The sequence below is a fragment of the Haematobia irritans genome, chromosome 2, assembly GCF_050003625.1.
Source record: "Haematobia irritans isolate KBUSLIRL chromosome 2, ASM5000362v1, whole genome shotgun sequence".
NCBI lineage: Eukaryota > Metazoa > Arthropoda > Insecta > Diptera > Muscidae > Haematobia > Haematobia irritans.
Window position 1 is genome coordinate 147,348,064 of NC_134398.1, and position 14,477 is coordinate 147,362,540.

Genomic DNA, 14,477 nt, shown 5'->3' on the forward strand with positions numbered 1-14,477 from the left:
GGGCGTGCGTGAGCGTGAGTCCTACCAAACAATATCGTGCGTGAATAAGATTTTTCCGTCGTGAGTGTGCGCGAGCGTGAGCAAAATATTACTCACGTGCACACCTCTAGTCTGGACCCGGAATTTACGGAAGACTCGTTCCACTTCATGTGTCAGTGTCCAGCGTTATCCTTTAGAAGAAACAAGAAACTGGGCTCCATTTCCTTTCAGGCTCTCACTGATCTGCGGGAGTGTAGCTTAAGGAATATACTTGCCTCTGGTTGGTTGTTCTAAGATTTCTTTTATAGAAGACAGACAAGTGGAAGTTCTGAGACTAATTCAAAAGGAGCCCAGATCGGAAGGAAGAAGCTGGAAAAATTACATCGAGTAATCACAATTATTTATTCGTGGTCTTCAATCAATATTGTTTCACAACCATCTCATTCACCTCATTTAGCTCCCTGTGACTTCCGGCAGTTCACCAAACTCAATGCAAATGCTTCGAGGAATTCAAGCACTTGTGCTGTTATACGCTTAAAGAGGTTTTCTTTTCTGAGGAACGAAATTTTAGACAAAGTTCTCTTTGAATGCTACAAAAATTTCATTAAAAGCAAATAAATTAGATTAAGGACAATCGTTTAATCGCTTGTCATCAATTCGCGTTTAGGTGCTTATAATGAAAATGCTTTATAAGGGGAATTTCGTTTGGCTAAAATTTCGTTCTGGAGGAAAGAATTTTCTTTGGATGTGCCAACTCAAGAACCCTCTCTTGAGTCATTTATACCGAACAAATAAAACTCGGTCATATATTTTTTTAAAATTTATTTTCTAACATAAATAACGAGCAGGTTGTAGGGAAACACAAATTTGTCTTTGTAATCTTCACTTTCCATAGGCCAAGCCAAACTTTTCAAAGTCATAGTCATCACATCGTCCATGAATTCTTCATGCAATTCAGCGGGTATACGAGGCAAAAAAGGATTAACAGCTTTCATATTCGCTATAAAGAAAGAGAAAAATTAGGATCTTTTTCATAAAGACAATAATTGGTTGTTATTATAAATAAGCATTCATTCCCAGCAAAGAAAAAAGTGTCGCCAAAACAGCAAAGAAAATATAGTTTTCGAATCCCGAAAATCAGATCAGAAAGGATAAATTTTACATGCACTTCTCATAGGACTGGTATACATTTTTAAAAATCCATAGAATTGATTTCGACTAATTTTTATACCCTTCACCACTACTGTGGTACAGGGTATAATAAGTTTGTGCATTTGTATGTAATGCCAAGAAGGAGTAATCATAGATCAACCTTTTAGTATACAGATCGGCTTAGAATTAGAATTAGAATTCTGAGTCGATTTAGCGATGTCCGTCTGTCTGTCTGTTGGTGTATTTTTGTGTGCAAAGTACAGCTCGCAGTTTTAGTCCGATTGTCCTAAAATTTGGTATAGGGTCCTGTTTCGGCTCAAAGACGATCCCTATTGATTTTGGAAAAAATCGGTTCAGATTTAGATATAGCTGTCATATATATTTTTCACCGATCTGGTCATAATTGGCATGTATATCAACCGATCTTCCTCAAATTTCGTACATCCGAATATTTTATGAGTCTCGAAAAACTTGCAAAATATCGGTTCAGATTTAGATATAGCTCCCATATATAGCTTTCGCCCGATTTACACTCATTTGCCCACAGAGGCCAATTTTTTGCTCCGATTTAGTTGAAATTTTGCATAGGGAGTAGAGGTGTGCACGTGACACGAAATTATCGTGACTCACGAACGTTTTCGTGACTCACGCGTGAGTCGTGAGTCACGCTGACGGCAACGGCGTGAGTGTGCGTGAGCGTGATTAACCAACCAAATGTCGTGCGTGATCGTGAGTCACGAAAATAATATCTTCGTGAGTGTGCGTGAGTAACGATTTTCGAAAAAGCACGCTCACGAAAATAATCCCGCTTACGAACATAAAATGCTTACGAGTTGAATTCATTTATAATTTTAGTGACATCCTAGGTGGTAAGAGTTTTATAACGCACTCGATTTTAACCATACTCATGTCTTCAGTCTATAGGTAAATCACTCATAAAATTATTCGTGAGTCACGACATTTTTCGTGAGTCACGATATTTTTCGTGAGTCATGACATTTAAAAGATTTTCGTGCGTGAGTATAAATTTTCTTTTCGTGAGCGTGCGTGACCGTGAGTCCTACCAAAAAATATCGTGCGTGAGTGTGCGTGAATAAGATTTCTCCGTCGTGAGTGTGCATGAGCGTGAGCACAATATTACTCACGTGCACACCTCTAATAGGGAGTAGAATTAGCATTGTAACTATGCGGGCCAAATTTGGTTGAAATCGGTTCAGATTTGGATATATCTCCCATATATAGCTTTCGCCCGATTTACACTCATATGACCACAGAGGACAATTTTTAACTCCGATTTAGTTGAAATTTTCCACAGGGAGTAGAATTAGCATTGTAGCTATGCGTGCCAAATTTGGCTGACATCGGTTCAGATTTAGATATAGCTCCCATATATATGTTTTTCCGATTTCGACAAAAATGGTCAAAATACCAACATTTTCCTTGTTAAATCGCCACTGCTTAGTCGAAAAGTTGTAAAAATGACTCTAATTTTCCTAAACTTCTAATGCATATATATCGAGCGATAAATCATAAATAAACTTTTGCGAAGTTTCCTTAAAATTGCTTCCGATTTAAATGTTTCCCATATTTATACCCACCACCATAGAATGGTGACGGGGGTATAATAAGTTTGTCATTCCGTTTGTAACACATCGAAATATTGATTTCCGACTATATAAAATATATATATTCTTGATCAGGGAGAAATTCTAAGACGATAAAACGATGTCCGTCTGTCTGTCTGTCTGTGTGTTGTAATCACGCTACAGTCTTCAATAATGAAGCAATCGTGCTGAAATTTTGCACAAACTCGTCTTTTGTCTGAAGGCAGGTCAAGTTCAAAGATGGGCTATATGGGTCCTGGTTTTGATATAGTTCCCATATAAACCGACCTCCCGATTTGGGGTCTTGGGCTTAAAGAAATCGTAGTTTTTATCAAATTTACCTGAAATTTGAAATCTAGAGGTATTTTATGACCATAAAGAGGTGTGCCAAAAATGGTGAGTATGGGTCCATGTTTTGGTATAGCCCCCATATAGACCGATCTCCCGATTTTACTTCTTGGGCTTATAGAAACCGCAGTTTTTATTCAATTTACCTGAAATTGAAAATCTAGAGGTATTGTAGGATCACAAATACTGTGCCAAAAATTGTGAGTATCGGTCCATGCTTTGGTATGGTCCCCATATAAAACGACCTCCCGATTTGGGGTCTTGGGCTTATAGAAACCGTAGTTTTTATCCAATTTGTCTGAAATTGGAAATCTAGAGGTATTTTAGGACCATAAAGAGGTGTGTTGAAAATGGTGAGTATCGGTCCATATTTTGATATAGCCCCCATATAGACCGATTTCCCGATTTTACTTCTTGGGCTTCTAGAATCCGAAGTTTTTATCCTATTTACCTGAATTTGGAAATCTAGAGGTATTTTCGGGTCATAAAGAGGTGTGCCGAAAACGGTGAGTATCGGTCCATATTTTAGTATAGCCCCCATAAGAACGATCTCCCGATTTAACTCCTTGGGTTTCTAGAAACCGTAGTTTTTATCTGATTTGCCCGAAATTGTAAATATTCTGATATTTTAGGCTCACAAAAACGTGTATCGAATTAAGTTTTTATCGGTCCATTTCGTAATGCCTCCATATAGACCGACTTCACTTCTTGAGGGTGTAGAAGGCGCACTGATCATGAAAATAGCTTGAAACTCAATGTAAAATTTCCAGATTTTACTTCTACAGATTTAAGATTTCAAATTAAGACGTTAATTTATAATTTTCTTGCACACTTACAAGAGATGTTAATGATTCCTCTAAAACTCAAACAAAAATGGTTCTTATAAATCCAGAATCTGATATAGTCCCCATGGCGACCGGACATATCCCCCAACGGACATTTCGCCCAAAATGATTTTTGGGCGTTATGACCTCCATTGGGGCAGTCACATCGCCCAATTTTAGTTTGGGCTTTATGTCCTCCCTCATCGCGGTCATAAGCCCCATAAAAAAATGTGGGTGTTATGACCGTTTGAATATAATTGAATATAAACAATAGTTTAAAATAACAAAATATATATATATATATATATATATATATATATATATATATATTTTTTTTAATCATTCAAAAGCTATATATGATTACTTCATCTACCCATAATTTTTTTTTTTTTTAATATTTAATAGATAGATATGCCTCTTATTGACAAATATCGAATTCTGCTTTTATTGTGTATGCTGGAAGAAGATGTAAAACTAGCATATCTTGGCTTCATCGTTTGTTTTAATTGTTTTTGACTGGAACATAATTTTTGACTATTTTTCTTCTCAGCGTACGATTGAAATGGAAAAGCGGCTAAAGTGGCACTACAAAGACCTATTTGGCTCGTGAAATAGGTCGGTTTAAGCTCCAAGACATTTGAATTTATATATTGAAACATAAAAATTCGGAAATTGATAATTTTTTTCTTTTGAACAAACCAGACAAATGCTGAATTGAAAATTATGTATTTTAAACTAAAAATTGGAACAAGATGAGATGATCGATTTGCTGCTGATGGGAACGTGAAAAAATCGCTCGCGCGATTTATTTCAAGTACCCCTCAGCAGCACGTCGATCATTTCATCTCTTTCCAATTTTAATGTTTAGAACAAGATAATAAACTGAAAGTTGCTAGTATTTGAGGACGACGAGAATTCGCGCACGCGAATTCTTTGTTAAATTCATCACATTCAGTTTGTCCTCAAGTTCTTGCATCTTTCGTTTTATTAACTTGATTTAAAAAATTAACACAGTTATACTGACATGTCGTTTGTAACCTTCGTAAATATTAGTAATTTCTTGTACCCATAAGATAATATGGAACGACCGAAAAAGGGACATCAATAAAACAATAGCATCTCCATCATTCATATTATTCATTATTTCAGTTACTGGGCTTCCATAATAGTGGTTTGCTAAAATATCTTTTCCGGCACACTTTCGCATATTTAGTTTTCACTCATATGTTCTGATTTGGCAAATAGTGCTATGAGTTCTTGGGGGCTTTGTGGAGCGTTTTGCACCATTTTCTCCTTAATTTTCTTATAGACCACGAGATCTGCACTGTCTTTCTAGTTACGGCATTTTAAATTAAATACCGTACGTATTTAGTTAACCAAAATTGGAGATCAAAACTACTTCATTTAAGACAGTTTTTGATTTGTATTCCGACATTATTTTCCCCATAAAATATTGGGCGTTTTGACCGCCTATTTTTTGGGACATATGACCGCGATGAGGGAGGACATAAAGCCCAAACTAAAATTGGGCGATGTAACCGCCCCATTGGAGGTCATAACGCCCAAAAATCATTTTGGTTGAAATGTCCGTTGGGGGATATGTCCGGTCGCCAGTCCCCATAGGTGAAATCTTTAAATTTATTTTCGGGAAGTGTCCTCAAGTCCTCAAGCCCTCCTGAAATTTCAAAGGAAACCCTAATATTTGGTTCATGGTGGTGGGTATTTAAGATTCGGCCCGGCCGAACTTAGTGTTGTATATACTTGTTTTTTACTAAAATTGTGTTCCACCCTAGTGCATTAGCCAACTTAAATTTTGAGTATATAGATTTTGTAAAAGTCTATCAAATTCTGTCCAAATCGAGTGATATTTAAATGTATGTATTTGGGACAAACTTTTATATATAGCACCCAACACATTTGACGGATGTGATATGGTATCGAAAATTTAGATCTACAAAGTGGTGCAGGGTATAATATAGTCGGCCCCGCCCGACTTTAGACTTTCCTTACTTGTTTTACTTGTATTTGTCACAACTCAGAAATTTTAATTGAGAAGAAAATTAAACATATCTCTAAGTTAAAAGTAATAGCTTGGAAATGTTTGCTGTATTACAATAAAGAACAATTTCATTAAACCAATGAAACTCTTTGGTACTAATGTCAACTTTTCTTACCTTTAAATCGATCCAAGTTACCATAGTTAAATGTTCGATTTTGAACTTCCACTAGATAATCACAAAATCCCACTTCATTCAATAGTCTCTCGTATTCTAATGCAGGTTGTTTCGAATTTTGATAGGGCATGGGTATTAAAGTATCCAAATCGTATGTATATTTCGACCACTTTTCCATTTGTGATACCAATTTGTAACCATCAATTATCGGATGTGATGCAAGAGCCACTAAAAGGCCATCGCCACCTTGGGGCCTCATTAAATCATAAATGTTCCTTAAGGCTTGCCTTTAGAAAAAAAAAGAATATAGTAGAGGATAAGGGTTTAAATGTTTAAAAGCATGGGTTGTAACAGTAACGAGCAACGGTACAAGAAACAAACGATTTATTCAAATTTAAATGCTGGAAGCTCTAACGATAACAACTTATACTTTTACAACCAAATTTTGTTCAACTATTCTACGCACTTTCACTGTTGAAAATCAATGGCATGAGCTTTTTTAGAAGTTCAAAATGTTTCCAAAAAATTGACATGCTCATGGTCAATTGTGCATTGTCATCCACATTAGTCAGTTATTTAACATTTCCTTTTGGAACCATGTAATGGTCAAATTTTCCCACATAAACTTGATCACTCTAAGGCCTTCGATTCAGTAGATCACTACATATTGTGTGCTAAATTGATAAATATATGTTTAATTTTTCGTCGTCCGCAACACGTCTCGGTTGGTCTTACTTATGTCATCGTTCACAATCTGTTAGTGTAAATAGTTTATTATCAAGATCTTTGTCCATTAATAGAGGTGTTCCACAGAGGTCAATTTATTCTAACGATCTTCCCCGTCATATCTCGTGCACTAAGGTGCATTTATATGCCGACGACGTACAGGTGTATATATCGAGTCCCTTATCCGAGCTCGATAATTGTGCTCGCAGATTGGACCATGACCTGGCGAGAATTCATACCTGGACGAGTGCTAACAGTCTTTGCCTAAACCCTTTGAAATCGAAGTGTTTTATCATTGGTAAGAGCAAATCGGAGCCGATCCGATATAATGTTGATGTAAGTATCAATAACATCAGTATACCGCTTGTAACGTCTGCAAAGAATCTTGGGGTTATTTTTAATGATACTCTGACATGGTCGAATTATATTTGCTACGCTATAGGACAGAGCTATGCGAAACTACGAACACTCTGGTCGACGCATTATTCTACTCCCCTAGCAATCAGATGTCTTTTAGCTAAGACTTACATTTTATGGTACTGAATTATTCGCTAGTTGTGATTCTGCGAGTCGGAGAAGACTGAATGTTCTTTTTAATAGTATAACATGCTATATTTTTGATTTGTATTGTCGGGATTCCGTTGCCGAATACTCAAGGTCATTATATGGCGTATCTTTTGATGATTTGATGTCAATCAGGAGCCTTCTCTTTTTCCACAAAATCGTCTACTCCGGTGCACCTGAGTATTTATTCGAGAGGCTTCGTTTCACTTGCTCCAGTAGGGGTAAGAAAATTATACCGTTAGTGCAACGCAGTCTTGTTTCCGACAATTCTTCGTATCGTCCGTTCGCCTTTAGAACTCTCTACCTTTCAATATTCAAACTGTTGGTGACACCAATAAATTTAAGGCGAAATTGTTTAATCATTTCGCTATCACCTGAAAGTCTTTGTCTCCATAATTTGTTATTGAATGTTGTGTTTTTATACCCTCCACCATAGGATGGGGGGTATATTAACTTTGTCATTCCGTTTGTAACACATCGAAATAGTGCTCTAAGACCCCATAAAGTATATATATTCTGGGTCGTAGTGAAATTCTGAGTCGATCTGATCATGTCCGTCCGTCCGTCTGTTGAAATCACGCTAACTTCCGAACGAAACAAGCTATCGACTTGAAACTTAGCACAAGTAGTTGTTATTGATGTAGGTCGAATGGTATTGAAAATGGGCCATATCGGTTCACTTTTACGTATAGCCCCCATATAAAGGGACCCTCAGATTTGGCTTGTGGAGCCTCTAATAGAAACATATTTCATCCGATCCGGCTGAAATTTGGTACATGGTATTGGTATATGGTATCTAACAACCATGCAAAAATTGGTCCACATCGGTCCATAATTATATATAGCCCCCATATAAACCGATCCCCAGATTTGGCTTGCGGAGCCTCAAAGAGAAGCATATTTCTTCCGATCTGGCTGAAATTTTGTACATGGTGTTGGTATATGGTCTCTAACAACCATGCAAAAATTGGTCCACATCGGTCCATAATAATATATAGACCCCATATAAACCGATCCCCAGATTTGGCTTGCGAAGCCTCAAAAAGAAGCAAATTTCATCCGATCCGGCTGAAATTTGGTACCGGCTGAAATTTTGTACATGGTGTTGGTATATGGTCTCTAACAACCATGCAAAAATTGGTACACATCGGTTGATAATTACATATAGCCCCCATACAAACCGATCCCCACAGTTGGCTTGCGAAGTCTCCAAGAGAAGCAAATTTCATCCGATCCGTCTGAAATTTGGAACATGGTGTTAGTATATGATCTTTAACAACCGTGCCAGAATTGGTCCATATCGGTCCATAATTATATATAGCCCCCATATAAACCGATCCCCAGATTTGGCTTGCGGAGCCTCAAAGAGAAGCAAATTTCATCCGATCCGGCTGAAATTTGGTACATGATGTTGGTATATGGTCTCTAATAACCATGCAAAAATTGGTCCATATCGGTCGATTACTATATACAGCCCCCATATAAAACGTTCTCCAGATTTGACCTCCGGAGCCTCTTGGAGGAGCAAAATTCATCCGATCCGGTTCAAATTTGGAACTTGGTGTTAGTATACGGCCGCTAACAACCATACCAAAATTGGTGCATATCGGTCTATAGTTATATATAGCCGATCTCCAATCACACAAATATTGGTCCATATCGGTTAAAAATCATGGTTGCCACTCGAGACAAAAATAATCTACCAAAATTTTATTTCTATAGAAAATTTTGTTAAAATTTTATTTCTGTAGAAATTTTTGTCAAAATTTTCTTTCTATAGAAAATTTTGTTAAAATTTTATTTCTGTACAAAATTTTGTCAAAATTTTATGTCTATTTTGTCAAACTGAATTACATACGTATTTGATCGATCTTTTTTGATTTAATATATACCACGTATGGACTTACATACAATTTAGAAGATGGTGTTAGGAGGTTTTAAGATACCTTGCCATCGGCAAGCGTTACCGCAACTTAAGTAATTCGATTGTGGATGGCAGTGTTTAGAAGAAGTTTCTACGCAATCCATGGTGGAGGGTACATACACGCAAAGAAAAAAAAACGTTTGGAAAACGTGTACCGAAAACGTTTTTCTTTTGTTAGAGTTTTTAGAATTGCTCCGAAAATTTTAAACTTTTATCACCAAAAAAATTCGTTTGTTACAAATTTTTTATTTTTTCAATAAAAAAGTTATTTTTGAAACAACAACACATGCCATTTCATTTATATCAAACACTGTTTTTTTCTGACTTTAGGTCTTTAATAAGACACATTTTACAGTTCAAAATTTAATATAGTACAATGTAATGTTGAACATTGTTTCGGAATCTTCCGAACATATCTGGAATATATGTAAAAAAAAAAACAAAAAAACTTTGGTCGAAGCAGGGAGCGAACCCACGACCCTTGGCATGCAAGTCGGGCGTAGCAACCACTGCTCCACAGTGCCAAACTAAATGTTTGTTTCTGTTAAATAAACTTTGCTTATTCGGTTCGTGGGCACCGCAAGCTATGCTATATAAATATAACTTATATGGATAATTATCTATTGATGACCATAACAGGTACATAGCTCAGTGGTTAGTGTGTTGGCTTACAAAGTGCATGGTCCGCGGTTCGATTCTCCGTCCAGGCGAAAGGCAAAAAAAATTTAAAAATTTATAAAATCGTGTAATTTCTTCTACATTGTTGGTATTACAGGAAAAGGTGTTAAGAACTAAAAAACCTCGTGGATGTGAGAAAGATGTAAGGGAAAATGCAATTAGCAAGAAAACAATGTTTTCTGAGTTAGTCTCTATGAAATTGTTTTTACATCCTGGAAAAGAATAAACGTTTATCACAAAAAGTATATATTTTTCTTCCAAATACACTTCCTTACAGCGAAAAGCAAAAGAGAAACGAACTTTGTTTGTCTAAAATTTCGTTTGGGATGAAAGAATTATTTTTTTGCGTGTAGTTTAACTGTTAATTTCTATCTCTTGTAACATTTACATTTCTATTATATATATATTATTTTATGATTATTCCTATGTCGGTTAACTTAAATTATCTTTCACTTCATTGATATCTTATACAGTCTTACTCAATCAGTTCTGGTCTCATCCTTTTTGTTAGTCACTGTAACCTTTTGTCTATATGTTCGAAATTATGTTATTATTATTATTTTCAAATTACTTTAAAGTTTCTTTCTATGTAATTATATAAACATCGGATAATTTTCCTGTACTCTAATTATAAGAATCTATTATTCTTGTTGTACAGGTCTTTGAAATAAATAAATCAAATCAATCTTTTATGTACCACAAACGCGAAAGGGAAGTGATGATGAACATATTTACCAAAGACGCTATATGCCTTCCTCGTTCATTTGTATTTAAATATATCTCTATTAGAATTCGCTCAACACAAATATATATATTTTTTTTTTTTCTTACTTCTGATCTGCCACCCACATTAAAGCATAAAATGATGTCACATGATCGAATTGTCCTTTCAGGTCATAGGGAAGCTTCTCGTGTGTTGCCATATTCAAAACTCTGAACTCCATTTCCTTTAAATGCCAATATTTTCTTCGTGCAAACTCAACCATTTGGACACTTATATCAGAACAAACAATTCTCTGACGATTCCAAGGCATTCGTGGATATACAAAATCTACCAGAATATCACCACAACCTGAGCCTAGATCTATTAAGGAATCTTGACCATCATATCTCCATTGTATTTTCGTAGTATACTCTTCTATAATTCTTTTCGAATCATGCCTTTGGACATCGTTATTTTTAGTATAAATGTCGGCTCGAATCATTTTATTCACTTGTTATATGTTTTCCAAAACTATTCCGATTTGCTACAAGCTGCTTGGATAAGTGTTCAAATTCTACAACGTATTACATTGTCACATGCGCCTTATAATAGCATTCAGTTATCCACATGGCTGGTTAACATACAATACATAAAGGCTAATTACTTCAATAGTTGATACACTCTACAGAGAACAAAATATAACCAATGTTATTAACTTAATGTTAAATTATTATATGAATTGAACAAAGAAAACTGTTAAAACAAGTATATATGAACTACAGTTCGTCCAGACCGAATCTTATATACCCCTACCATTGACTGTGTAAAAAATTGTACTAAAGACAGTATAAGCAAAAAAAATAATTCGTTCCTCCCAAACGAAATTTTAAAGAAACAAAAATCGTTTCCCATTTGCTTTTCGCTGTAAGGAAGTTGATTATTTTACAAGACGTAAAAACAATTTCATAAAGGCTATTTAAAATAAAAATTATTTTCTAGCTAATTGCATTACATCTTTTATATCTTACTCACTTCGGCGAGTTTTTTAGTTCTTGGCATCTTTTCCTAAAACAAAACTATGTAAAAACAAGTATATACGGCCGTAAGTTCGGCCAGGCCAAATCTTATGTACCATGGATTGCGTAGAAACTTCTACGAAAGACTGTCATCCACAATCGAATTACTTGGGTTGTGGTATCTTAAAACTTCTTAACATCGTTTTCTAAATTGTGAGTTAGTCCATACATGGTATATATTAGACAAAAAAGGTTTACAATTAATTACGAATCGATATGGATTTTTGCACGGTACACGCAAAAAAATAATTCTTTCCTCCAAACCAAATTTTAGACAAACAAAGTTCGTTTCTCATTTGCTTTTCGCTGTATTTGGAAGAAAAGTATATACTTTTTGTGATAAACGTTTATTCTTTTCCAGGATGTAATAACAATTTTACAAAGATAAACTCAAAAAAAAAAACATTGTTTTTTTTTTTGCTAATTGCATTTTCCCTCACATCTTTCTCACATCCACGAGGTTTTTTAGTTCTTAACACCTTTTCCTGTAATACCAACAATGTAGAAGAAATTATATTTTTTACCTTTCGCCTGCACGGAGAATCGAACCGCGGACCATGCACTTTGTAAGCCAACACACTAACCACTGAGCTATGTACCTGTTATGGTCATCAATAGATAATTATCCATATAAGTTATATTTATATAGCATAGCTTGCGGTGCCCACGAACCGAATAAGCAAAGTTTATTTAACAGAAACAAACATTTAGTTTGGCACCGTGGAGCAGTGGTTGCTACGTCCGACTTGCATGCCAAGGGTCGTGGGATCGCTTCGACCAAAGTTTTTTTTTAACATATATTCCAGATATGTTCGGAAGATTCCGAAAAAATGTTCAACATTACATTGTAGTATATTAAATTTTTAACTGTAAAATGTGTCTTATTAAAGACCTAAAGTCAGAAAAGAACAGTGCTTGATATAAACGAAATGGACTGTGTTGTTGTTTCAAAAATAATTTTTTTTATTGAAAAAATTAAAATTTTGTAACAAACGAATTTTTTTGGTGATAAAAGTTTAAAATTTTCGAAGCAATTCAAAAAACTCTAGCAAAAGAAAAACATTTTCGGTACACGTTTTCCAAACGTTTTTTTTTCTTTGCGTGTACGTAGAGAACCAAAATTGAAATATAGGGGCCGATTATATGGGGGCTATATACAATTATGAACTTGATATGGACCAATTTTTGTGTGATTGGGGATCGATTTATCTGAGGGCTATATATAACTATAGACCGATATGGACCTTGCTAGGCATGGTTGTTAACGGTCATATACTAGCTCAATGTATCAACTGACTCGGATGAAATTTGCTCATTCAAGAGGCTCCAAAACTAAATCTCGGGATCGGTTTATATGGGGCTATATGTGATTATGGACTGATATGGACCACTTTTGGCATGGTTGTTATATATCATATACTACCACCACGTATCAAATTTCAACCAGATCGGATGAATTTTGCTTCTCCAAAAGGCACCGGAGGTCAAATCTGGAGATCGGTTTATATGGGGGCTATATATAATTATGGACTGATATGAACCAAATTCCTGCATGGTTGTTGGATACCATATACTACCACCACGTACCAAATTTCATCCGAATCGGATGGATTTTGCTCTTCCAAGGGGCTCCGGAGGTCAAATCTGGGGATTGGATTATACAGGGGCTATGTATAATTATGGACCGATTTCGACCAATTTTTGCATGGGTGTTTGAGGCCATATATTAGGTTAGGTTAGGTGGCAGCCCGATGTATCAGGCTCACTTAGACTATTCTGTCCATTGTGATACCACATTGGTAACCTTCTCTCTTATCACTGAGTGCTGCCCGATTCCATGTTAAGCTCAATGACAAGGGACCTCCTTTTTATAGCCGAGTCCGAACGGCGTTCCTCATTGCAGTGAAACCACTTAGAGAAGCTTTGAAACACTCAGAAATGTCACCAGCATTACTGAGGTGGGATAATCCACTGCTGAAAAACTTTTTGTTGTTCAGTCGAAGCAGGAATCGAACCCACGACCTTGTGTATGCAAGGCGGGCATGCTAACCATTGCACCACGGTGGCTCCCAGGCCATATATTAATACCACGTTCAAAATTTCAACTGAATCAGATGAATTTTGGTCTTCCAAGAGGCTCCGAAGGTCAAATCTGGTGATCGGTTTATATGGGGGCTATATATAACTATAACTTTGTCATTCCGTTTGTAAAACATCGAAATATTGCTCTTAGACCCCATAAAGTATATATATTCTGGGTCGTGGTGAAATTCTGAGTCGATCTAAGCATGTCCGTCCGTCCGTCTATTGAAATCACGCTAACTTCCGAATGAAACAAGCTATCGACTTGAAACTAGGCACAAGTAGTTGTTATTGATGTAGGTCGGATGGTATTGCAAATGGGCCATATCGGTTCACTTTAATATATAGCCCCCATATAAACAGACCTCCACATATGGCTTGCGGAGCCTCTAAGAGAAGCAAATTTCATCCGATCCGGCTGAAATTTGGTACATGGTGTTAGTATATGGTCTGTAGCAACCATGCAAAAATTTGTCCATATCGGTCCATAACTATATACAGCCCCCATATAAATCGATCCCCAAATTTGGTTTGCGGATCCTCTAAGAGAAGCAAAATTCATCCGATCCGGTTGAAATTTGGTACGTGGTGTTAGTATATGGTATCTAACAACCATGAAAAAATTGGTCCATATCGGTCCATA

At 36.1% G+C, this 14,477-nt stretch overlaps 1 protein-coding gene across 1 annotated transcript; it reads right to left on the reverse strand.

Annotated features, from left to right (window-relative positions):
* Positions 1 to 786: 786 nt before the first annotated feature.
* LOC142226475 (juvenile hormone acid O-methyltransferase-like) lies at positions 787 to 11,269 on the reverse strand. The gene is made up of 3 exons (XM_075296522.1): positions 10,805 to 11,269; positions 6,082 to 6,368; positions 787 to 979 (listed from the first exon to the last, which is right to left on the reverse strand). The coding sequence occupies exons 1-3, from the start codon at positions 11,176 to 11,178 to the stop codon at positions 801 to 803; spliced, it is 840 nt and encodes a 279-aa protein (XP_075152637.1). The 5' UTR covers positions 11,179 to 11,269; the 3' UTR covers positions 787 to 800.
* Positions 11,270 to 14,477: the final 3,208 nt, after the last annotated feature.

Coding starts and splice junctions, on each gene's coding strand:
- LOC142226475 (XM_075296522.1), bottom strand. CDS start 11,178: ATGATTCGAGCCGACATTTATACTAAAAATAACGATGTCCAAAGGCAT. Junction 6,369..10,804: donor ATGTGGGTGGCAGATCAGAA/GTAAGAAAAAAA, acceptor TTTTTTCTAAAG/GCAAGCCTTAAGGAACATTT. Junction 980..6,081: donor TAACTTGGATCGATTTAAAG/GTAAGAAAAGTT, acceptor CTTTCTTTATAG/CGAATATGAAAGCTGTTAAT.